The 25,190-nt window shown below is 39.1% G+C and overlaps 1 protein-coding gene across 1 annotated transcript in view; it reads right to left on the bottom strand.

Annotated features, from left to right (window-relative positions):
• REC114 (REC114 meiotic recombination protein) overlaps window positions 1-25,190 on the bottom strand; it is a gene marked incomplete at its 5' end in the record, with an annotated part of 111,773 nt that overhangs the window by 9,989 nt on the left and 76,594 nt on the right. The window contains 2 exons of the mRNA XM_082444403.1: window positions 11,828-12,040; window positions 18,199-18,282. Of these exons, the coding sequence (XP_082300529.1) occupies window positions 11,828-12,040; window positions 18,199-18,282 (297 nt within the window). The remainder of the gene's footprint in view (window positions 1-11,827; window positions 12,041-18,198; window positions 18,283-25,190) is intronic.

The raw sequence follows: 25,190 nt of genomic DNA, 5'->3' as shown, positions 1-25,190 counted from the left end.
TCAATCCCAATCGCCCAATTCAGCACACCACCATCCCCACCCCACCGCGGTTTTCCCCCCTTGGTGTCCATACGTTTGTTCTCTACATCTGTGTCTCAACTTCTGCCCTGCAAACCAGTTCATCTGTACCATTTTTCTAGGTTCCACATACATGCATTAATCTACGATATTTGTTTTTCTCTTTCTGACTTACTTCACTCTGTATGACAGTCTCTAGATCCATCCACGTCTCAACAAATGACTCAGTTTGGTTCCTTTTTATGGCTGAGTAATATTCCATTGTATATATATGCCACAACTTTTTTACCCATTCGTCTGTCGATGGGCATTTAGGTAGCTTCCATGACCTGGCTATTGTAAATAGTGCTGCAATGAACACTGGGGTGCATGTGTCTTTTTGAATTATGGTTTTCTCTGGGTATATGCCCAGGAGTGGGATTGCTGGGTCATATGGTAATTCTATTTTTAGTTTTTTAAGGAACCTCCATACTGTTCTCCATAGTGGCTGTATCAATTTACATTTCCCACCAACAGTGCAGGAGGGTTCCCTTTTCTCCACACCCTCTCCAGCATTTGTTGTTTGTAGATTTTCTGATGATGCCCATTCTAACTGGTGTGAGGTGATACCTCATTGTAGTTTTGATTTGCATTTCTCTAATAATTAGTGATGTTGAGCATCTTTTCATGTGCTTCTTGGCCATCTGTATGTCTTCTTTGGAGAAATGTCAATTTAGGTCTTCTGCCTATTTTTGGATTGGGTTGTTTGGTTCTTTAATATTGAGCTGCAGGGCTTCCCTGGTGGCGCAGTGGTTAAGAATCCGCCTGCCAATGCAGGGGACACGGGTTCGAGCCCTGGTCCAGGAAGATCCCACATGCCACGGAGCAGCTGAGCCCGTGTGCCACAACTGCTGAGCCTGCACTCTAGAGCCCGTGAGCCACAAATACTGAGCCTGCGTGCCACAGCTACTGAAGCCCGTGCACCTAGAGCCTGTGCTCCGCAACAAGAGAAGCCACTGCAATGAGAAGCCTGCGCACAGCAATGAAGAGTAGGCCCCGCTCACCGCAGCTAGAGAAAGCCACGCACAGCAACGAAGACCCAATGCAGCCAAAAATAAATAAATAAAATAAATTAAAAAAAAAAATATTGAGCTGCATGAGCTGTTTATATATTTTGGAGATTAATCCTTTGTCCGTTGATTCGTTTGCAAATATTTTCTCCCATTCTGAGGGTTGTCTTTTTGTCTTGTTTATGGTTTCCTTTGCTGTGCAAAAGCTTTGAAGTTTCATTAGGTCCCATTTGTTTATTTTTGTTTTTATTTCCATTACTCTAGGAGGTGGATCAAAAAAGATCTTGCTGTGATTTATGTCAAAGAGTGTTCTTCCTATGTTTTCCTCTAAGAGTTTTATAGTGTCCAGTCTTACATTTAGGTCTCTAATCCGTTTTGAGTTTATTTTTGTGTATGGTGTTAGGGAGTGTTCTAATTTCATTCTTTTCCATGTAGCTGTCCAGTTTTCCCAGCACCACTTATTGAAGAGACTTTCTTTTCTCCATTGTATATCTTTGCCTCCTTTGTCATACATTAGTTGACCATAGGTGCGTGGGTTTATCTCTGGGCTTTCTATCTTGTTCCAGTGATCTATGTTTCTGTTTTTGTGCCAGTACCATATTGTCTTGATTACTGTAGCTTTGTAGTATAGTCTGAAGTCAGGGAGTCTGATTCCTCCAGCTCCGTTTTTTTCCTTCAAGACTGCTTTGGCTATTCGCGGTCTTTTGTGTCTCCATACAAATTTTAAGATGATTTGTTCTAGTTCTGTAAAAAATGCCATTGGTAATTTGATAGGGATTGCATTGAATCTGTAGATTGCTTTGGGTAGTATAGTCATTTTCACAATATTGACTCTTCCAATCCAAGAACATGGTATATCTCTCCATCTGTTGGTATCATCTTTCTTTCATCAGTGTCTTATAGTTTTCTGCATACAGGTCTTTTGTCTCCCTAGGTAGGTTTATTCCTAGGTATTTTATTCTTTTTGTTGCAATGGTATATGGGAGTGTTTCCATAATTTCTCTTTCAGATTTTTCATCATTAGTGTATAGGAATGCAAGAGATTTCTGTGCATTAATTTTGTATCCTGCAACTTTACCAAATTCATTGATTAGCTCTAGTAGTTTTCTGGTGGCATTTTTCGGATTCTCTATGTATAGTATCATGTCATCTGCAAACTGACAGTTTTACTTCTTCTTTTCCAATTTGTATTCCTTTTATTTCTTTTTCTTCTCTGATTGCTGTGGCTAGGACTTCCAAAACTATGTTGAATAATAGCAGTGAGAGTGGACATCCTTGTCTCGTTCCTGATCTTAGAGGAAATGCTTTCAGTTTTTCACCGTTGAGAATGATGTTTGCTGTGGGTTTGTTGTATGTGGCCTTTATTATGTTGAGGTAGGTTCCCTCTATGCCCACTTTCTGGAGAGTTTTTATCATAAATGGGTGTTGAATTTTGTCAAAAGCTTTTTCTGCATCTATTGAGATGATCATATGGTTTTTATTCTGCAATTTGTTAATATTGTGTATCACATTGATTGATTTATGTATATTGAAGAATCCTTGCATCCCTGGGATAAATCCCACTTGATCATGGTTTATGATCCTTTTAATGTGTTGTTGGAGTCTGTTTGCTAGCATTTTGTTGAGGATTTTTGCATCTATATTCATCAGTGATATTGGTCTGTAATTTTCTTTTTTTGTAGTATCTTTTTCTGGTTTTGGTATCAGGGTGATGGTGGCCTCATAGAATGAGTTTGGGAGTGTTCCTTCCTCTGCAATTTTTTGGAAGAGTTTGAGAAAGATGGGTGTTAGCACTTTTCTAAATGTTTGATAGAATTCACCTGTGAAGCCATCTGGTCCTGGACTTTGCTTTGTTGGAAGATTTTTAATCACAGTTTCAATTTCATTACTTGTGATTGGTCTGTTCATATTTTCTGTTTCTTCCTGGTTCAGTCTTGGAAGGTTATACCTTTCTAAGAATTTGTCCATTTCTTCCATGTTGTCCATTTTATTGGCATAGAGTTGCTTGTAGTAGTCTCTTAGGATGCTCTGTATTTCTGCGGTGTCTGTTGTAACTTCTCCTTTTTCATTTCTGATTTTATTGATTTGAGTCCTCTCCCTCTTTTTCTTGATGAGTCTGGCTAATGGCTTATCAATTTTGTTTATCTTCTCAAAAAACCAGCTTTTAGTTTTTTTGATCTTTGCTATTGTTTTCTTTGTTTCTATTTCATTTATTTCTGCTCTGATCTTTATGATTTCTTTCCTTCTGCTAACTTTGGGTTTTGTTTGTTCTTCTTTCTCTAGTTCCTTTAGGTATAACGTTAGATTGTTTACTTGAGATTTTTCTTGTTTCTTGAGGTAGGCTTGTATAGCTATAAACTTCCCTCTTAGAACTGCTTTTGCTGCATCCTATAGGTTTTGGATCGTCGTGTTTTCATTGTCATTTGTCTCTAGGTAGTTTTTGATTTCCTCTTTGATTTCTTCAGTGATCTCTTGGTTATTTAGTAACATATTGTTTAGCCTCCATGTGTTTGTGTTTTTTACGTTTTTTTCCCTGTAATTCATTTCTAATCTCATAGCATTGTGGTCAGAAAAGATGACTGATATGATTTCAATTTTCTTAAATTTACTGAGGCTTGATTTGTGACCCAGGATGTGATCCATCCTGGGGAATGTTCCACGTGCACTTGAGAAGAAAGTGTAATCTGTTTTGGGATGGAATGTCCTATAAGTATCAAATCTATGTGTTCTACTGTGTCATTTAAAGCTTCTGTTTCCTTATTTATTTTCATTTTGGATGATCTGGCCATTGGTGTAAGTGAGGTGGTAAAGTCCCCCACTATTATTGTGTTACTGTCGGTTTCCTCTTCTATAGCTGTTAGCAGTTGCCTTATGTATTGAGGTGCTCCTATGTTGGGTGCATATATATTTATAATTGTTATATCTTCTTGGATTGATCCCTTGATCATTATGTAGTGTCCTTCCTTGTCTCTTTTAACATTCTTTATTTTAAAGTCTATTTTATCTGATATGAGTATAGCTACTCCAGCTTTCTTTTGATTTCCATTTGCATGGAATATCTTTTTCCATCCCCTCACTTTCAGTCTGTATGTGTCCCTAGGTCTGAAGTAGGTCTCTTGTAGACAGCATATATATGGGTCTTGTTTTTGTATCCACTCAGCAAGCCTGTGTCTTTTGGTTGGAGCATTTAATCCATTTGCGTTTAAGGTAATTATCAATATGTATGTTCCTGTGACCATTTTCTTAATTGTTTTGGGGTTTTTTTTTTTTTTTTGTAGGTCCTTTTCTTCTCTTGTGTTTCCCACTTAGAGAAGTTCCTTTAGCGTTTGTTGTAAAGCTGGTTTAGTGGTGCTGAATTCTCTTAGCTTTTGCTTGTCTGGAAAGCTTTTGATTTCTCTGTCAAATCTGAATGAGATCCTTGGCAGGTAGAGTAATCTTGGTTGTAGGTTCTTCCCTTTCATCACTTTAAGTATATCATGCCACTCCCTTCTGGCTTGTAGAGTTTCTGCTGAGAAATCAGCTGTTAACCTTATGGGAGTTCCCTTGTATGTTATTTTTCGTTTTTCCCTTGCTGCTTTCAGTAATTTTTCTTTGTCTTTAATTTTTGCCAATTTGATTACTGTGTGTCTTGGTGTGTTTCTCCTTGGGTTTATCCTGTATGGGACTTGCTGTGCTTCCTGGACTTGGGTGGCTATTTCCTTTCCCATGTTAGGGAAGTTTTTGACTATAATCTCTTCAAATATTTTCTCTTGTCCTTTCTCTCTCTCTTCTCCTTCTGGGACCCCTATAATGCGAATGTTGTTGCATTTAATGTTGTCCCAGAGGTCTCTTAGGCTGTCTTCAGTTCTTTTCATTCTTTTTTCTTTATTCTGTTCCACAGAAGTGAATTCCACCATTCTGTCTTCCAGGTCACGTATCCGTTCTTCTGCCTCAGTTATTCTGCTATTGATTCCTTCTTGTGTAGTTTTCATTTCAGTTATTGTATTGTTCATCTCTGTTTGTTTGTTCTTTAATTCTTCTAGGTCTTTGTGAAACATTTCTTGCATCTTCTCGATCTCTGCCTCCATTCTTTTTCTGAGGTCCTGGATCACCTTCACGATCATTATTCTGAATTCTTTTTCTGGGGGGTTGCCTATCTCCACTTCATTTAGTTGTTTTTCTGGGGTTTTATCTTGTTCCTTCATCTGGTACATAGTCCTCTGCCTTTTCATCTTGTCTGTCTTTCTGTGAATGTGGTTTTTGTTCCACAGGCTGCAGGATTATAGTTCTTCTTGCTTCTGCTGTCTGCCCTCTGGTGGATGAGGCTATCTAAGAGGCTTGATGGGAGGGACTGGTGGTGGGTAGAACTGACTGTTGCTCTGGTGGGCAGAGCTCAGTAAAACTTTAATCCACTTGACTGCTGATGGGTGGGGCTGGGTTCCCTCCCTGCTGGTTGTTTGGCCTGAGGCAACCCAACATTGGAGCCTACCTGGGCTCTTTGCTGGGGCTAATGGCAGACTCTGGGAGGGCTCACAGCAAGGAGTACTTCCCAGAACTTCTACTGCCAGTGTCCTTGTCCCCGTGGTGAGCCACAGCTACCCCCCGCCTCTGCAGGAGACCCTCCAACACTAGCAGGGAGGTCTGGTTCAGTCTCCCCTGGGGTCAGTGCTCCTTCCCCTGGGTCCCAATGTGCACACTACTTTGTGTGTGCCCTCCAAGGGTGGAGTCTCTGTTTCCCCCAGTCCTGTCAAAGTCCTGCAATCAATTCCCACTAGCCTTCAAAGTCTGATTCTCTAGAAATTCCTCCTCCTGTTGCCAGACCCCCAGGTTGGGAAGCCTGACGTGGGGCTCAGAACCTTCACTCCAGTGGGTGGACTTCTGTGGTATAAGTGTTCTCCAGTCTGTGAGTCACCCACCCACCAGTTATGGGATTTGATTTTACTGTGATTGCGCCCCTCTTACCATCTCATTGTGGCTTCTCCTTTGTCTTTGGATGTGGGGTATCTTTTTTGGTGAGTTCCAGTGTCTTCCTGTGTCGATGATTGTCCATCAGCTAGTTGTGATTTTGGTGTTCTCCCCAGAGGGAGTGAGAAACGTCCTTCTACTCCGCCATCTTGGTTCCTCTCCCCCCAGGAGGTTTTGATATAGCAGTCTGCATACGTACAAGGTTGTTTTAAGTTGCTGGTCTCTTTCCTGCCTAGAGGAGTTCCTTTGGCATTTGTTGCAAAGCTGGTCTGTTGGTGCTGTATTTTCTTAGCTTTTGCTTGTCTGTAAAGCTTTTGATTTCTCTGTCAAATATGAATGAGAGCCTTGCTGGTTAGAGTATTCTTGGTTGTAGGTTCTTCCCTTTTCATCACTTTAAATACACTGTGCCACTCCCTTCTGTCCTGTAGAGTTTCTGCTGAGAGATCAGCTGGTAACCTTATGGGAGTTCCCTTGTATGTTGTCATTTTTCCCTTGTTGCTTTTAATAATTTTTCTTTGTCTTTAATTTTTGTCAGTTTGATTACTATGTGTCTCGGTGTGTTCCTCCTTGGGTTTATCCTGCCTGGGACTCTCTGTGCTTCTGGACTTGTGTGACTGTTTCCTTTCCCATGTTAGGGAAGTTTTCAGCTATTATCTCTTCAAATATTTTCTCAAGTCCTTTCTCTCACTCTTCTCCTTCTGGGACCTCTATAATGCGAATGTTGGTGCATTTAATGTTGTCCCAGAGACCTCTTAGACTATCTTCATTTCTTTTCATTCTTTTTTCTTTACTCTGTTCCGCAGCAGTGATTTCCACCATCCTGTCTTCCAGATCATTTATCCGTTCTTCTGCCTCAGCTATTCTGCTATTGATTCCTTCTAGTGTATTTTTCATTTCAGTTATTATATTGTTCACCTCTGCTTGTTTTTTCTTTAGTTCTTCTAAGTCTTTGTTAAACATTTCTTGCATCTTCACAATCCTTGCCTCCATTCTTTTTCTGAGATCCTGAATCATCTTCCCTATCATTCTGAATTCTTTTTCCAGAAGGTTGCCTGTTTCCACTTCACTTAGTTGATTTTCTGGGGTTTTATCTTGTTCCTTCATCTGGGACATAATCCTTTGCTGTTTCGTCTAACTTTCTATGACTGTGGTTTTCGTTCTGCAAGGTGCAGGATTGTAGTTCTTCTTGCTTCTGCTGTCTGCCCTCTGGTGGGTGAGGCTATCTAAGAGGCTTGTGCAAGCCTCCTGATGGGAGGGACTGGTGGTGGGTAGAGCTGGGTCTTTTCTTCACTCTGGTGGGCAGGGCCTGCTCAGTAAGACTTTAATCTGCCTGTCTGCTGATGGGTGGAGCTGTGTTCTCTCCCTGTTGGTTGGTTGGCCTGAGACAGCCCAGCACTGGCGCCTACAGGCTGTTTGGTGGGGCTAATGGTGGCCTCTGGGAAGGTTCATGGCAGTGAGTACTTCCCAGAACTGCTGCTGCCAGTGTCTTTGTCCCCACAGTGAGCCACAGCCACCCCCTCCCCCCACCTCTGCAGGAGACTCTCCAATAGTAGCAGGTAGGTCTGGCCCAGTCTCTTGTGGGGTCACTGCTTTTTCTCCCAGGGTCCTGATGTGCACAGGACTTTGTGTGCCCTCCAAGAGTGGATTTTCTCTTTCCCTCAGTCCTTTGGAAGTCCTGCAGTCAAATCCCACTGGCCTTCAAAGCCAGATTCTCTGGGGACTCTTCCTCCCGTTGCTGGACCCCCAGGCTGGGAAGCCTGAAGTGGGGCTCAGAACTTTCACTCCAGTGGGAGAGCTTCTGTTGTATAATTGTTTTCCACTTTGTGGGTTGCCCACCTGGCGGGTATTGGATTTGATTTTATTGCAGTTGCGCCCCTCCTACCGTCTTGTGGCTTCTCCTTTGTCTTTGGATATAGGGTATCATTTTTGGTAGGTTCCAGTGTTTTTTTGTCAATGGTTGTTCAGCTGTTAGTTGTGATTCTGGTTTTCTCGTGAGAAGGGGTGAGAGCACGTCCTTCACCATCTTGAGCTTGAATTGTGGTTTTGATTTGCATTTCCCTGATGATGAGTGATGCTAGGCATCTTTCCTGTGTCTGTCGGCCATCCATATATCTTTGGAAAATCTGTTCAGGTTCTCTGCTCATTTTGTAATTATTTTTTTAATGTTGATTTGTATGAGTTCTTTGTGTATTTTGAATATTAACCCCTTATCAGATATATCGTTTGCAAATATCGTCCATTCAGTAGGCAGCCTTTGTATTTTGTTAATAGTTTCCCTTGCTGTGCAACAGCTTTTTTACTTTGATGTCCCATTTGTTTAGTTTTGCTTTTGTTTCCCTTGCTTGAGGAGACAGACCCATAAAAATATTGCTAGGACTGATGTCAAAGAGTGCACTGCCTATGTTTTCTTCTAGGAGTTTTATGGTTTCAGGTCTTACATATAAGTCTTTAATGCATGTTGATTTTATTTTTGTATATGGTATGAAAAAGTAGTCCAGTTTTCCCAACATCATTTACTGAAGAGAAATTAAAAACAGAACTAGCATATGATACAGCAATTCCACTCTGGGTATCTTTCCAAAGAAAACAAAAACAATAATTCAAAAAGATATACGCACCCCTATGTTCACTGCAGCATTATTCACAGTAGCCAGGATATGGAAGCAAACTAACCCTAAGTGTCTATTGATAGATGAATGGACAAAGAGGATGTGGTACAAACACACATACATACAAACGAATATTAGCCATAAAATAGAATGAAATCTTGTCATCTGTGACAACATGGATGGACTCAGAGGATATTATGCTGAAAGAAGTAAGTCAGAGAAAGACAAATACTGTATGATTTCACTTACATGTGGAATCTAAAAAACAAATGAACAAACAAAACAAACAGATTCACAGATACAGGGAACAAACAGATGGTTACCAGAGGAGATGGGGAAGGAGAACGAGTGAAATAGGTGAGGGAGATTAACGGGTACAAAAATAAATAAGTAAATAGAATCCATTAGTCTGTTTTGCACTTTGAAAAATTTGTTGTGATCCTTTTTTTTTTTTTTTAAACTTTGGGTTTATTTATTTATTTATTTATTTATGGCTGTGTTGGGTCTTCGTTTCTGTGCGACGGCTTTCTTTAGTTGCGGCAAGTGGGGGCCACTCTTCATCGCGGTGCACGGGCCTCTCATTATCGCGGCCTCTCGTTGCGGAGCACAAGACTCCAGACGCGCAGGCTCAGTAATTGTGGCTCATGGGCCTAGTTGCTCTGCGGCATGTGGGATCTTCCCAGACCAGGGCTCGAACCCATGTTCCCTGCACCAGCAGGCAGACTCTCAACTACTGCGCCAGCAGGGAAGCCCCTGTTGTGATCTTTATACTTTTTTTTTATAATTTTTAATTTTTTTTTAAAATTTCTTTTTGGCTGCGTTGGGTCTTTGTTGCTGCGTGCAGGCTTTCTCTGGTTGCAGTGAGCAGGGGCTACTCTTTGTTGCAGCGCGTGGGCTTCTCATTGTGGTGGCTTCTCTTGATGTGGAGCACAGGCTCTAGGCACGTGGGCTTCAGTAGTTGCAGCATGCAGGCTCAGTAGTTGCGGCACATGGGCCCTAGGGCATGCGGGTTTCAGTAGTTGCGGCACGTGGGGTCAGTAGTTGCGGTGCGTGGGCTCCAGGGCACGCAGGCTCAGTAGTTGTGGTGCACGGGCTTAGCTGCTCCGTGGCATGTGGCATCTTCCTGGACCAGGGATCAAACCCACGTCCCCTGCATCGGCAGGTGTATTCTTAACCACTGTGCCACCAGGGAAGTCCCTATTTTGCACTTTGGGTCTTTCATCCATGCATGATGTTGTAGCATCATGTATTTGTCACTTGAAAAATAGTGGTTCGCTGGACTACACAGATCCCCCAAATGTTGAAACATTTTGTCACTTAATTATTTTAAAAATCACGTTCATTAGTAGTACCATCAGGAAGGTCTTCTGGGTTAGGAAGATGTGAAGCTCAAGTGGCAGATACAAGTTTTCCAGGATTCTAATTTTCACTCGAAAAGCTTATTTCATCATTATCAATAAATGCTGTCAGTTGTTTTCTTGAAATGACAGGCTCACTTCATTCGAGAAAATGTCCACCAAACACCCAAATCTGAATAACCAGAGTTTGTCTGTTGTTCAAGTAATATGGTGTTCCATGAAGAAAGAGGTGGTTCAGCACCCAGTGCAGTCATACAGGTGCTTTCCCAGGAGAAAGCCATCGTGCTTCAGAATACAGATGGTTTTGTTAGCTGGTTCTTTTCTTCAGTGACCAGTGAAAAACTTGACTGCGTACAGTTGGATGCCACTGCATTGATCTGTGCTAAGGTGACAGCAGGTTTGCTCACAATGCTTTTGTCCCATTAACACAAATATCAATACAGCAAAAGGGCAAATAACATCTTAATATTATTACAGAAATAATGTGGACTTTGTGGACCCCTGAAAAGGTCTCAGGGAAGGGTCCGTGGATCATGCTTTGAGAACCACTGTTCTGTAGTGATACCCATAATACACCTGGGAGTCCCAGCTAATCTAATTTCTAGTATTACAGGTAGCTACAGTGAGACTCAACCTTGAATTAAAAAAAAAAAAAAAAAATCACTCAGTGTCTTCTTTGGAAAAAATGTCTATTCAGGTCCTCTGCCCATTTTTTAATCAGATTGTTTGGTTTTTTTGATACTGAGTTGTATGAGTTCTTGTAATTTTGCATATTAACCCTTTATTGGATGTATCATTTGCAAATACCTTCTCTCATTCAATAGGTTGCCCTTTTGTTCTGGTGAGGATTTCCTTCACTGTGCAAAGCTTTTTTTTAGTTGGTTGCAGTCCCATTTATTTATTTTTGCTTTTGTTGCCCTTGCCTGAGGTGCATGGAAAGATGCTCAACGTCACTCATCATCAGGGAAATGCAAATCAAACCACAAGACATTACCTCACAACTGTCAGAATGGCTGTCATCAAAAAGACAAGAAATAATAAGTGTCAGTGAGGATGTGGAGAAAAAGGAACTCATGCACAGTTGGTGGGAATGTAAATTGGTAGCTACTATGGAAAACAGTATGGTAGTTCCTCAAAAAATTAAAAATGGAACTACCATATGATCTAGTAATTCCACTCTGGGTATTTATCCGAAGAAAACAAAAACACTAATAAAAGATATATGCACCCCTGTGTTCAGTGCAGCATTATTTACAGTAGCCAAGATACAGAAGCAACCTATGTGTACATCAATAAATGACTGGGTAAGATGAGGTCTGTGTGTGTATATGTATACACACAGACATACACACGACGGAATATATACACAAATGAGGTATATATACACACACACTAAAATATGTGGAATCTAAAAAACAAACAAACAAATATGAAACAAACAGACTCATAAATACAGAGAACAAATGTGGTTGCAGAATGGGGGGCGATGGGCAAACTAGATGAAAGGGATTAAGAGGCACAAACTTCCAGTTATAAAATAAATGAGTCACAGGGATCTAATGTCAGCATAGGGAATATAGTCAATAATACTGTAATAATTTTGCATGGTGACAGATGGTAACTAGACTTACTGTGATCATTTTGTAATGTATAAAACTATCAAATCACTATACTGTACACCTGAAACTAATAGTATAAGTTAATTATACATCAATAAAAATAAGTCACTCAACATTAGATATCCTTAACCTACAAACCTGGTGGATTCAGCAAATTCCACTGTGATTTTGGCCCTGATAGAGCATTAACTTGTCAGGTTTCTCGTACAGCCACACGCTCGCCTACTTACATCATGCTGTGGTGGGATGCTCTGCACACGGCCCTTCCCTTGGCTTTCACCTGTCCACAGCGGGCTAGGACTCAGCCTGAGCTCCTGGCTGATTCCGTCAGGCACCTGGACAGTGAGGTACTGGGCCAGGTTCTGCACGCAGCTGCAGCAGTGTTCCAGCGCCTGCTCCTTTGAGCCTCCACTAAACTGCACCCGGAACATACGACTCTTGTTCTGTGTGACAAATCAAAAGATATCCTCAGTGACCCTCGTGTCCTATCACTTTACTTTTATTTACTGTGAGGTCTTCCCTTTGTTTGAAGGGGAAGAGGTATGAATAAGGGAGTAGTTACCCTAGATTGTTGATGTGGGTATAGAAAAGCCAAAAATTAGTTTTCTTCTCCCTTTTGGGAGCTGTTCCTCATACTAAATTCATTTCCCTCAAGGAACTGGCAGACATCAGCAAAAATGGAAAATCCCATATCATAAAGACCAGGAAGGTCACTATACTGACTGCAGTAAAAGATCAATGTTTTGTCTTACTTTGGAACAAAGGTTTCATACCGTCTAATTCCTCAGGTGGAAAATCAGTGAAGCTAATAGTCCTGGCTCAACAAAATTTTCCAAACCTGGGTATATAAAAGAGCTAATCAGGTAGATACCACATTAAACAAGCCAGTGAATTTGAAAAACAAAACGGGATCAGGGGACAGGCAAATGCTGAGAGCTAATGTATCTCATACTAATAATCTGTAGTGCCCTTTATCCTTAAAGAGGCCAGACTTAACATACAAATCGCACAGACAAATCAATCACATGTTGCCTTTAATTTGCTGTATGAGTTACATCCCCTGGCAAATCCGCAAATATGGGAGAGATGCAATTAGAATTTTTAAAAGTGGCAACTACATCAAATTTATTTAATTGTAAGTTTAAAAATAGAACTAAATTGTAACAATAACAACAATAAACCCATTATTTTAATAGAAGTAGTTTCCTTTTTCTAGCCTGATATCCCGCCTAGTTTGAGAGGACTCAGCTTACACAAAAGCCACCCCAAGTGGGTGGTATGTATTGTGCACCTTTGTTCAATTTCTTCTGTGAAGAAATTCAGATGCTAACATAGTCACAGCATTTTTCATTTATTAAATACACAAATCACACTGCTAACTGGAAAATGTTTCTAACCACAGTTAACAAAATCCTGAAAGTTCCTATAAGCGAAAATCCTTGATTTTCCTGTTCACAGTTTACCCTATTTAAATTTTTAGATAAAGCCGTCAAGCAAAGCCACATCTTTAGGATACAGAAAACTTGGCGTGGCTAAGTAGTGGTAAGGTATCCTGTCTAGAAGAATAGACACCACTGCCCCTTTACTGCCTCTGTTGGGTTCTCTTCATTTTTTAATACATTTAATTTTTTTTCCCCTGAGTATAAAAGTAATCCATTATCACTGCCCCCTCCAACAATGAAAAAATATGAATATTTTTCTTATGTGTATTAGTCATTTGTATTTTTTCTTTTGTGTATTGCCTATTCATTTCCTCAGCCATTTTTCTCTTGGATGAATAATCCCCAAATTATCAAGAGTCTCTGAAAGCTAACTTTCCTTAAGGAAGGGGAAAGAACTGATAAGAGAACTCTACATTCAGTTTTTGGTAATTCTATGAATCTTCTGTGAAACTGAGCTTTCTTGTTTACAATTAATTAGCTGTTTCCAGCTCACCCTAGTTTAGACTGTACCTGGGGACATCTATATGAAATACCTTTATATTAGCTATTTCCATAACGATTCTGTAATTATCTAACCTTTTGAGAAGTAATCACATAAAAAATTGTGCCTCATAGCTAGATGAAAGCTATATGTAGAAACACAATTATTAAGTATATAAGTAGGGCAGAAATCTCAGACCACTTGTCTAGAGGTATCTATATACATATATATGTGAGTGTACATAAGAATGAGTTTGGACAGTTAGGGTTTCTTTGAAATGTAGTTCCAAGAAATGACAGGGAAGGTTTTATGTCTGATAGCCTAACTGATGTTTTGCTCCATGTTTGCTTCTGTAAAATTCTCGGACAGAATTTGAGCTTATCATCAGAAACCAGAAATACCACTTCAATACATGTGGACCCAAGATAAAGCCAAGGTACATCAGGAAACATCTGAAAATGAGTTATATCTTCATCCCACATCCTTAGTGTCATGGGGTACCACAATAGAAAACCTGCCACATGGTTAACAAAAAGGACTCCTAGGTTGAAAATCTTGATGAGATTTATTTTTATACCATAATTAAAAGTCAGAAAGAGCTCCTTGTTGTGAAATGAAAGTTTTTCAAGTATATACTAACAGCCATGAACTGTCCCAACTAAACAGTCTCCAGTGTCTATCATCTAAGGAGATTAGCTCAAAATTATACACACACACACACACACACATATATATTGGCCACGCCACACGACTTGTGGGATCGCAGTTCCCCTACCAGGGATTAAACCCGGGCCCTTGGCAGTGAAAGCATGGAGTCCCAACCCCTGGACCACCAGGGAATTCCCCAAATTACTATATTTTAAGTTGTTCCCACCCTGCTTCAAAACACTTAATTTCAAGTTCTTACAACTAATAGAAAACTCCTTGAGGAAACAAGTTAAGGGTAAGTGCTTGTCTCTGTACATTTATCTTCACGTACACACAAGAAATCTGGGAAGAACTGGGCCAATTAAATGCTGACTCACAAGTGTGAATGGCATCTCCATGCAGAGATCTTAAGCTGCAGGCTCTATAGCTAATGTTACAGGGTATAGCACACAGGAAGACGCAGGGCCCAGTTAGCACCATGTAGGAAGACAGCCAAGGAGACATGAAAATCCTCACAAACATAGGCATGTTTTCCTGCTGGTTTTAGATTCATCACCCAGATCTATAAGAAATTTCCCATCACCACTAAGAGCCCAACCCGAGCAGTTTTCCCCACCACTAGAAGTGAATTCCTCTTTGTAGAAACTGGGATTGGGGGTATATGGAAAAAGGACTTCACCAGAGAAGGGACAAACATTTTCTTTGATCCTTTGCTTTGAAACAGAGGTGATACTCAAGGCTGAAGCTAGACAAAACCATGAAAAAATTCTTCAGTGAGTTACTGGAGGTGAGGACAGTGGTTTAGGGTTACTCCTTTGAACCAAAGTCTCTTCAGATATGTTAGCCAATCAGCCAAGACCATTTTGATTACAATTACTGAAAAAAAGGAAGCCCACCTTACAAGTAGGCAGATCTTATACAATCTACTTATTTGGGCCAGAGAGAAAAGAAGTATAATCTTTATTGCCCCCTGAATTTAAGTTTTAAATTTCTCTCAAAGGAATGAAAGTTTTATTTCAAAATACTTCTATTTGTCAATTTAAACAAGAATGTTTGTTATGTAATACTTGGTTAACTAAAAGTTATCCAAGGCAAAAAGCACTAAAGTTGTGCACCCTTTGCCAGGTAAGGCAAAAAGAAGAATCTGTTGGCTCAGTATTAATATATCAATAGATCAAAGGATTAAAAAAAATGAAACATCATGATCTTGATAGTTGTTAAAATTTAATTTGTAATCCTGATAAAAGTATTAGTAAATAAACTATATCTGAAAGACTATCTCCCTAACATGGTAAAGAATATCCAATCAACAGCCAGAAATATTCTTAATGTCTGGTTCCCATTCAAGTCAGTAACCAGATGTCAAGGATGGCTGTATAATTGTCTAATTACAGTGTTCTGGAAGGTCTAGATAATTCAGTAAGGTGAGAAAAATAGTAAGTACAAACTATGGGAAGTAAATTACCACTGTTTGCAGATTATAAAATTACTTTCCTAGAAATTTTCCTCTTCAAAATCTTTAGACACTCTATGTATAGAGATTACATATAAAATGCATGTATATATGTTATATAGAAAAAACATGTATTTTGTGTAGTTATATAATTTTATATGTGATATTTGTGTATATATCATATACTTCATATACAGATTTTTAAATATTTAATACAAAATTGCATTCCCTTATGCTAGCAATACGATGATGACTAATAAGAACCACAAGAAAAGATTAATCTGGGTATAATAAAAGTATACAAATTGCTTAGGGAATTGATTAATTTTTTGTACTTATCCCATTTATTTTAGGAGGCATCTAGAATGTCTAAGCAGAAAGCTTTTTAACCACATTTACATTAGTTTAGCTTACATGTATATTTCTGGAGATATGTTGATTTATGATCATTCCCAACTCCAAGATTCTACAGTCTCTGATTATTAAGCTCTTTCTCTCTGTAGTAAGTGGTAAGACCCTCTAATTTCTTCATGAGTAACTTTCACTAAATAATAAAACCCTTCACTAAATAAAATTAAGGTGGAGAGCCTTACAGGAAAGCTTATGCCTTCCTTATAAAAGGAACAGATGAAGCTGGTCTCCTATGAATGGAAATATAACAGAGCTGTAGTAGCCATTTGAAATGTGAGGGAGAGGCCAAGGGAATTGCAACGGTGTTGACCTCAGCAGGGTGGAGTTGCTGAGCCAATTGCTAGCTACTGCCTGCTTCTGGATTTCATATATAGTCAAAAAAATAACCCCCTATTTTGGGGGGCCATTATACGTGGATTTTCTATCACATGCATCTGAACACTTTCCTAATGGATACAATATATATGCCCAGTAAAAATGTCAAAATGTTAATTATTTTTGAGTAATCAAATTATTATTTTTCTCTTTAAAGTTAATTTAAAAATTTAACATAATCAGGAAAAAATTAAAACTCAAATATCAGACATATGGCATGGTGTAACTTTTTAAAAGACACCTACATTCATTCAGCATGACACAGTCCTGGGCTGGAAGTCAGAAGACCAATGGGTGGCCCAGTTTTCTGATAGCTAGTTGGCTATTGTCTTATGTTGAATTCAGTTTCCTCATATGTAAAATGAAAACAGGGGCTCCTGAATGTTTTGAGTATGTGCTCCAGACCCCTTCAGCAGTCTGGTGAAGCCAGAGGACCCCTTCTCAGAACAATGTTTTTAATCACATAAAATATATAAGAGTACAAAAGAAACCAAGTATACTGAAATAATTAATTACAATATTAAAACACTAATTTGTAAACTAATAATATACATGCTTCCTTATTAATGTACTCAATAAAAAGATCTAGCAGCAGGACTAACAACCACCATAATACTGGGGTAGTGATGAGCATAAATGACATTTAAGATATCTTAAACAACTGAAACGTGATATGAAGATATGTGATTTCTACTGGTGCAAATGTGGTCTGATGTCAACATTCGTAATTGAAGGAAATGATAAATTTCAGTTAAAGGTCAGTGAAGGGACTTCCCTGGTGGCGCAGTGGCTGGGAATCCGCCTGCCAATGCAGGGGACACAGGTTTGAGCCCTGGTCTGGGAAGATCCCACATGCTGCGGAGCAACTAAGCCCATGCACCACAACTACGGAGCCCGCACGCCGTATCTACTGAAGCTGCGGGCCTAGAGCCCGTGCTCTGCAACAAGAGAAGCCACCACGATGAGAAGTCCGCGCACTGCAACCAAGAGTAGCCCCCACTCTCCACAACTAGAGAAAGCCCGCGTGCAGCAGCGAAGACCCAATGCAGCCAAAAATAAATAAATTAATAATAATTTTTAAAAAGTCAGTGAAAATCCATGCAGTTCATGGACCTTCTGAATTCTCTGAGGATCCTTTGGAGGGACTGATAAAGGCCCTCCTATTAGATGCTCTTGAAGACCTCTTTCAACTCTCAGTCTATGAGCCCATTAAAAATTATGATATTTTACCTAAATTTCAATATTATCTAGTCAGTGAATGTTAACAGATTGGTTTTTATAGTTATTTCTGAAAGAAAATAATCCAGGTGATTAGTCTTCATGTTGCTTTGATGAGGATCATTCTTTACATTTAATACAGCTAGGAAGCAAATAAAAGGGAATTTTATTATTTAGTATTAAAGAGAAAAAATGAAAAGACATATTCAGTGAAGTATTTGAAAATGCACACCTTTTAAACATCTAAATAGCAAGACAAACAATGATGTAAAAATCCACCTCCTCCCATTTTGTGCTGGGGGATGGAAAATGGTTGCACAGCTCTGTCAGACAGGTACTGACAGATCAATCAAAGCCCTGGCTCTTCAGCAACATCCTCTTACTAACAATGCTTCTGCCTCTTAACACTCCTTGTTTCATGTTTTGCTCATAATGCAAAACTTTCTTAAAAGTGTTCTTCCCAGTACCATTTCACCTGCAAAGAGAAGCTCCTGCACCCACTCCCATACACACTTAGCAGATGAGAAGGGTATGATCAGTTGCTTAAAAACAGTTGGCCAAAAAGCATCTTGCCTTTATCGTTGTTCCAAACAACAGACAATCCATGCGTCTTACAATCTTCAACCAGTTCTTGCTACCAATGAGTGAAAACCCTTCCTGAAACAAAATAATTAAACAAAATTAGCAACAGAAGCAAAAAGGGACATGAAGAATAGCTGTGGTGCAGCTGCTTCCTATTAGAAAGTTGTCTATTTATTTATTCTGTAACTTAAGCACAATAGAAATGACTCAATATTACCAATTGCCAAGGATGACCCTTCCAGTGAGTCCCAGTGTCCTTAGTGTTCTTCCTGCATCACGATCATTAATAGTCTCAGCTTTTATTCCTTTTCTTAACCTTTTCATATTGAAAATCAATAAACTATTAAAGATAGTAAATGCCTATAGTCATATTTGCTATAAGATACATTTCTATGCCTCTAGGATTTGCCAAAATGTGAGTTTATAATCTCTGGAAGCCAAGAGTTTCCATTATACTCATTAAGTTATCTGCCATATTCCCAACTATATAGTTAGATTTCTCTTCATGAGAATCTTATTTTCAGATTCCTATGAATGGAAAATTGAAGCAATTTGGTTTTGGATGCTGAATGCTTAGTTCTTCATTTCAACCTGAAAAAACAAAAAAGGCAAAGAGGGCAGTAGAGGGCACACAAGTCTCAAAAGAGGGACAACTGCTGGATCCTAAAGGTGTAGTTTACTAATAAAGTAAATGGAGTGGACTGTCTAATGATTATGGCTACTTATAAGCTCAGTTACGTTGTCAGTAGATTTCCTCGGTTACGCAGCCCATTAAGTTAGAATGTGTTTACGATTTAGTAGAACTCATCCAGGGAACTGATAAACAGACAGTATGCAAAACCATGCAACTGCATCTGCCTTGTACTGTTAGTCCACCACAGCCAGGGGAGGCTGCTGGAGGGATGTGAGAAGTCTACAGCTCTTTAAAAAAGAAAAAGTTTTTTGAACTCTCACAAAATCTCTCTTCCTGGATCTGAATATGACAAAAGCTACAACTTCCAAAGAAATTTGTAGTCCAGGAAAACTGGGTTAATTCTTTCACACTTTTCAGTAACAAAAGGAAAAAAAAAATGAGTCCATTCTAAAATGTTGATTCTAAGAGTTTAATCATCAATAGGAGGTTTAATGAAAAAATAAATTAGGCAAACCATTTGTGATTTCTTCTTAAAACTCTCAGAATTAGCAAAAAGAAACATGTTCCTTATTACATCTCCAACATGTAGATACTGTGGTTTAAAATGGCAGTATGTGGGGAAACTAGTGCACATACACACATTGCTAGTAGGAGTGCAAACTGGTACAACTCTTATGGAGGGCAATATGGTGATATCAAAATTATGAATGCTTTTACTCTTTAACCCAGCAACCTCAATACGGGAGATTCACTTCACAGATCAACCTGCACACATATGAAGTGATGCATGAACAAGGTTAAGCATTTCTGTATTTTTAATGGTAAAAGATTGGAAATAAGTATACATCAACAGTGGACTGGTTAAATAAAGTATGACACTCTATGCAATGGAATACTATACAACTGTAAAATAAAATAACAGCTCTGTAACAGTGATGTCCAGTAGAAATTACAGTTTGAGCCACATATGTAATTTTAATAGTAGCCACATTTTAAAAGCAAAAAGAAATTGGTAAAATTTTATTACTTTATATATCAAAAACATCATTATTTCAACATGCAAACATTGTAAAACATTATTAAGATAGTTTTTTTTGTACTAAGTCTTTGAAATCCAGTGCACGATTCACACTTATACCACATTTCAATTTAGATGCTGTATTTTAAATGGTTAAAGTGAAATGCAATCCTACCAAAACAACAGACTTGAGTTTAATGGGAAAATATTTTACAGTGCTTCCATTTATAAACCTAAATGTAAATTAAATAAAATTTAAAATTGTTTTTGGCTCCCGGACTTCAGACTATACTACAAAGCTACAGTAATCAAGACAGTATGGTATTGGCACAAAAACAGAAATATAGATCAATGGAACAGGATAGAAAGCCCAGAGATAAACCCATGCACCTATGGTCACCTTATTTTTGATAAAGGAGGCAAGAATATACAATGGAGAAAAGACAGCCTCTTCAATAAGTGGTGCTGGGAAAACGGGACAGCTACATGTAAAAGAATGAAATTAGAACACTCCCTAATACCATACACAAAAATAAACTCAAAATGGATTAAAGACATAAATGTAAGGCCAGACACTATAAAACTCTTAGAGGAAAACACAGGAAGAATACTCTTTGACATAAATCACAGCAAGATCCTTTTTGACCCACCTCCTAGAGAAATGGAAATAAAAACAAAAATAAACAAGTGGGACCTAACGAAACTTAAAAGCTTTTGCACAGCAAAGGAAACCATAAACAAGATGAAAAGACAATCCTCAGAATGGGAGAAAATATTTTCAAATGAAGCAACTGACAAAGGATTAATCTCCAAAATTTACAACCAGCTCATGCAGCTCAATATCAAAACAACAAACAACCCAATCCAAAAATGGGCAGAAGACCTAAATAGACATTTCTCCAAAGAAAATATACAGATTGCCAACAAACATATGAAAGGAGGCTCAACATCACTAATCATTAGAGAAATGCAAATCAAAACTACAATGAGGTATCACCTCACACCAGTCAGAATGGCCATCATCAAAAAATCTACAAACAATAAATGCTGGAGAGGGTGTGGAGAAAAGGGAACCCTCTTGCACTGTTGGTGGGAATGTAAATTGATACAGCCACTATGGAGAACAGTATGGAGGTTCCTTAAAAAACTAAAAATAGAACTACCATACGACCCAGCAATCCCACTACTGGGCATATAACCTGAGAAAACCATAATTCAGAAAGAGTCATGTACCACAATGTTCATTGCAGCTCTAGTTACAATAGCCAGGACATGGAAGCAACCTAAGTGTCCACTGACAGATGAATGGATAAAGAAGATGTGGCACACATACAGTGGAATATTACTCAGTCATAAAAAGAAACAAAACTGAGTTATTTGTAGTGAGGTGGATGGACCTAGAGTCTGTCATACAGAGTGAAGTAAGTCAGAAAGAGAAAAACAAATACTGTATGCTAACACATATACATGGAATCTAAAAAAAAAAAACCTAGGGGCAGGACCAGAATAAAGATGCAGACGTTGAGAATGGACTTGAGGACACGGGGAGGGGGAAGGGTAAGCTGGGACGAAGTGAGAGAGTGGCATGGACATATATACACTACCAAATGTAAAATTGATAGCTAGTGGGAAGCAGCCACATAGCACAGGGAGATCAGCTCCGTGCTCTGTGACCACCTAGAGGGGTGGGATAGGGAGGGTGGGAGGGAGGCTCAAGAGGGAGGGGATATGGGGAAATATGTATATTTATAGCTGATTCACTTTGTTATAAAGCAGAAACTAACACACCATTGTAAAGCAATTATACTCCAATAAAGATGTTTAAAAAAATTTTTTTTAATTCTGTTTTTCAGTTGCACCAACCATATTTCAAGTGCTCAGTAGCCACATATGGCCTGTAGCTCCCTTCCCGGACAGTGCAGGTCTATATGTATTGATCTGTAAGATATACTGTTCAGCAGAAAAGCAAGCTGCAGAACAATGTCCATGATGTGGTACCTCTGTATAAGAAAGGGAGAAAACATACAATGTATATTCTTATTATTTGCTTGTATTTACATTTTAAAAACTGGAAGGATTAGTACACAAGAGACTAATAAAAACAGTTATCTGTAGGGAGTGGGAATGAACAGTGCAGATGGGGCAGGGGTTGAAGTAAAATTTTTTACTATATATCTTTTTATATTGTTTTGATTTTTGAACCACATTAAACCCCATATGCATGCATGTGGGAATGTTTAGGCAAACAAGGATTCCCATTCCAATATGGCATAAACTCAAGGAAGAGGTGAAAGCAGGACCTAAATAAATGATAAGTCTATGGGAACTCTGTACTATCTTTACAACTTTTCTGTAAATCCAAAGCTATTCTAGAATAAAAAGTTCATTAGAAGAGAAATGAGCAGTTCTTGGCCCTGGCCTGGCCTCACCTCTTCCTACCTCTAGTCCACTTTGTGTCTTATGAGACATCTCCACTTGGCTAGCTCACAGATCCCTCCATGTAAACTCGCCCAGATTGGGACAGTTCTTCTCCACACACATTGCCATTCCCACACACTGCCACTCCCGTGAATGGCATCATTCACCAGTCACCCCAAGTGATCAACCTGGTATCCTGGTGGACTCCTTTCCTCACTTCTCCCTCAATACCAATCAATCCCCAGGCCTTAGAGATCCAATCCCCAGCTTTTTCCATCTCACCATCCTCTCCACTTACACTCTCACTGCTGCGTCTGGCTGCTCCTCACACCTTGATTTCGTTGTATAGCTTGTTCCTAAAATGGCCTTCCTTTTTCACTGATCTTTGAAAACCCTGCTTTATCTCAACCGTTCCCCACAAGGCAAAGCTGGCTGACCTCTCAGAATTCTATGCCCTCTCAGGATCTTATTGTACTTATCATGCTGTATTGTAACTAGTTACATTTCTTTGTCCCTGAGAAGAATAAGAATCCCTAGGCAGGGCAAGGCAGGTTCTAGAATGTGTCTTATTACCCCCTGAATCCTCAGCAACTATCACAATATTCAGCAAAGGCTGCTAGGTCAGCTCCCGCAGCCCCTCAGCTCAGGACTCTGCAGTGGCTGTGCGGGAATGGGTGCGGCCTTGCTCCCCGGCAGCGCCTCTGAGGTGAGCCACTTCATGGCTCCTCCTGTGCACTGTAATATCTATGTACACGTCTGTCTTTCTATCCCTCCTTTTCTAGTTCCCACTTTATTGCAAACTCCATGAGAGCAAGAACTGTGTTTCATTCATCTTTGTATCTTGCATGTCTGTTGAACAAAAAAAGAATGCCAATCTCTCACACCCCCATTTCCTCCAGTCATACTTGGACCCATCCCCTCATGCTGTCCAGCTCTGCACAGTCTCCCTGAGGTGCAGTGGCCAGAATGCCACATGACTCCAAGGTGGGGCGCCACACCGCACTTTTATGTAAAGAGAGCCTCAGGCTTTGACTTCCAAGTATTATAAATTATGACCTTCATTTCCAGATTTTAGTTATCCATGTTCTCCTTGCCCTCTGTTGTTGTAAGTAAGAGTTACCATAAAGATAAAGCAAAAGGAAGCCATCAAAATAAGAGAGAAGAGGACCTAAATAAACGATTGCAGAGCTTAGATGCAGACAATCGACAATCTAATGTCCAAGCCTGGTGGAAAAAGCTACCTGTGTTCTCACTCTAACCAAACCTGTTTCCCTTGCTGTTGATTCTATCATTGAGCCAGTTTCTTTAGTGCTTTAGATACCTCTCAGGTCTGACTTCATCTACTAGTTTGAGCAAGCAAGCCAAGAGGGTATCGTAGCGGTCATTGGCATTTAGCTAGGTAAATTAGCTTTAAAACCATGCTAGATATGATCATAATTGCCTTGAAGAAAACACAGCATTTTACTTTTATGGAAATAACAATGAAAAAATGCTTACATCTGCTACAAATACTCTGACTGCGAGGAAAACAGCATAGGAGAATACGGTTACAAAAATAACTTGATGGCTAACCATTTGGCAATCCACAATCCGAGTCCCCAAGCCCAGGGTACCAAAAAGGCTTCTCCATGAATGTGAGGCATTTAGGTGCCAGGTGATTTATTTGAAAAGTAGATCCTGGTTTAAGCTTCTGGGTTGTGTTTCTAACTCACTTTCCCTGGAGCTCAGGGTTTGTGAGGTTCAAATTACAATGAAAACAGGAAAGAAAACATCCATGATAAAGGTGCTCCTGCAGAATATGAAGGTAACAACGTGCAGAAAAAAGAAAGTGAGCAAAGCATTGGATTTCTTAAACTTAAAATGTCAACAATCATAACTTGTTTATTAAGCAAATAAAGAACAAAAAGGTAGATAATAAAAAATAATTTATAGTTGGTTTGAGGATTAGATTTTGACCTTAGATTTGAATATGGATATTTCTGCTACACTCAGAAACACGCAATATTGTGCTTGGAGAAGAAATAACTGTCTTACTTGGAAGGAACCTCACCACACTTAGCATAAAGATAAACAACACCCTGTCTCAGCTCAAACGAACATGTCCATTCAATAACTTGCTTCATTTTAGAGTTATATTTTTCCTGATTTGAAAGAGCTATATAAATAATTTGGCTTCATGCTGAAATACAGGCTGTTCAGAAGGCATAAGATAAATAAAAATTAAAAAATAATGTCAACAAAATAAAGATTACTATGTTTTAGAATGTTTAACATCTAGAAATCACAATATGCTGTGAAAAGTCACAATTTGTTCCAAAAATATTTATTGAGGATCTAATATGTACCAGGTTATGTGCCAGATTCTATGACTCAAAGTCAAATAACACATGGCCCCCCTGCTCAGGGACTGATAGTCTGGGGGAATCAAACAAATAACCATTTAGCAGTAACAATCAATGTGGCAAGTTCCATGTTTCTGCAGAAGCACAGAAAAGAGGCATTAGATTACAAGGCCCAGAGGAAATGACCCCTGAACTGATTTTTAAGAAACTTTTATTTTGAAATAATTTATTTATTTTTAACTCTGCAATGTAGATTTTCAAACATATATGACATAGAGAAAACAGTAAAACAGTACGATGAACTACCATGCATCCATCTTCCAGTCACAATTTTCATAATATAGCCAATCTTATTTCACAATTCTTTAATATCATCAAATATCTTTGCCTGTTCACATTCCTGATTTTATTTTATGTTGCTTCATTTTTTTGAATAGGGAGCCAAATAAGATCCACATATTACGACAAGTAATATGTCTTGTAAGTCTCTTTTAAACTACTGGTTCTTCCTTTCATCTCTTTCCGCCCCTCTTTTTTTTTTCGGTTGAAGAAACTGGGTCATTAGTCCTCT

Source organism: Balaenoptera physalus (genome assembly GCF_965194825.1).
Source record: "Balaenoptera physalus genome assembly, chromosome: 2".
Taxonomy (NCBI): Eukaryota; Metazoa; Chordata; class Mammalia; order Artiodactyla; family Balaenopteridae; genus Balaenoptera; species Balaenoptera physalus.
The sequence above is the reverse complement of the archived record's forward strand: the minus strand, read 5'-3'. Positions and strand labels throughout refer to the sequence as shown.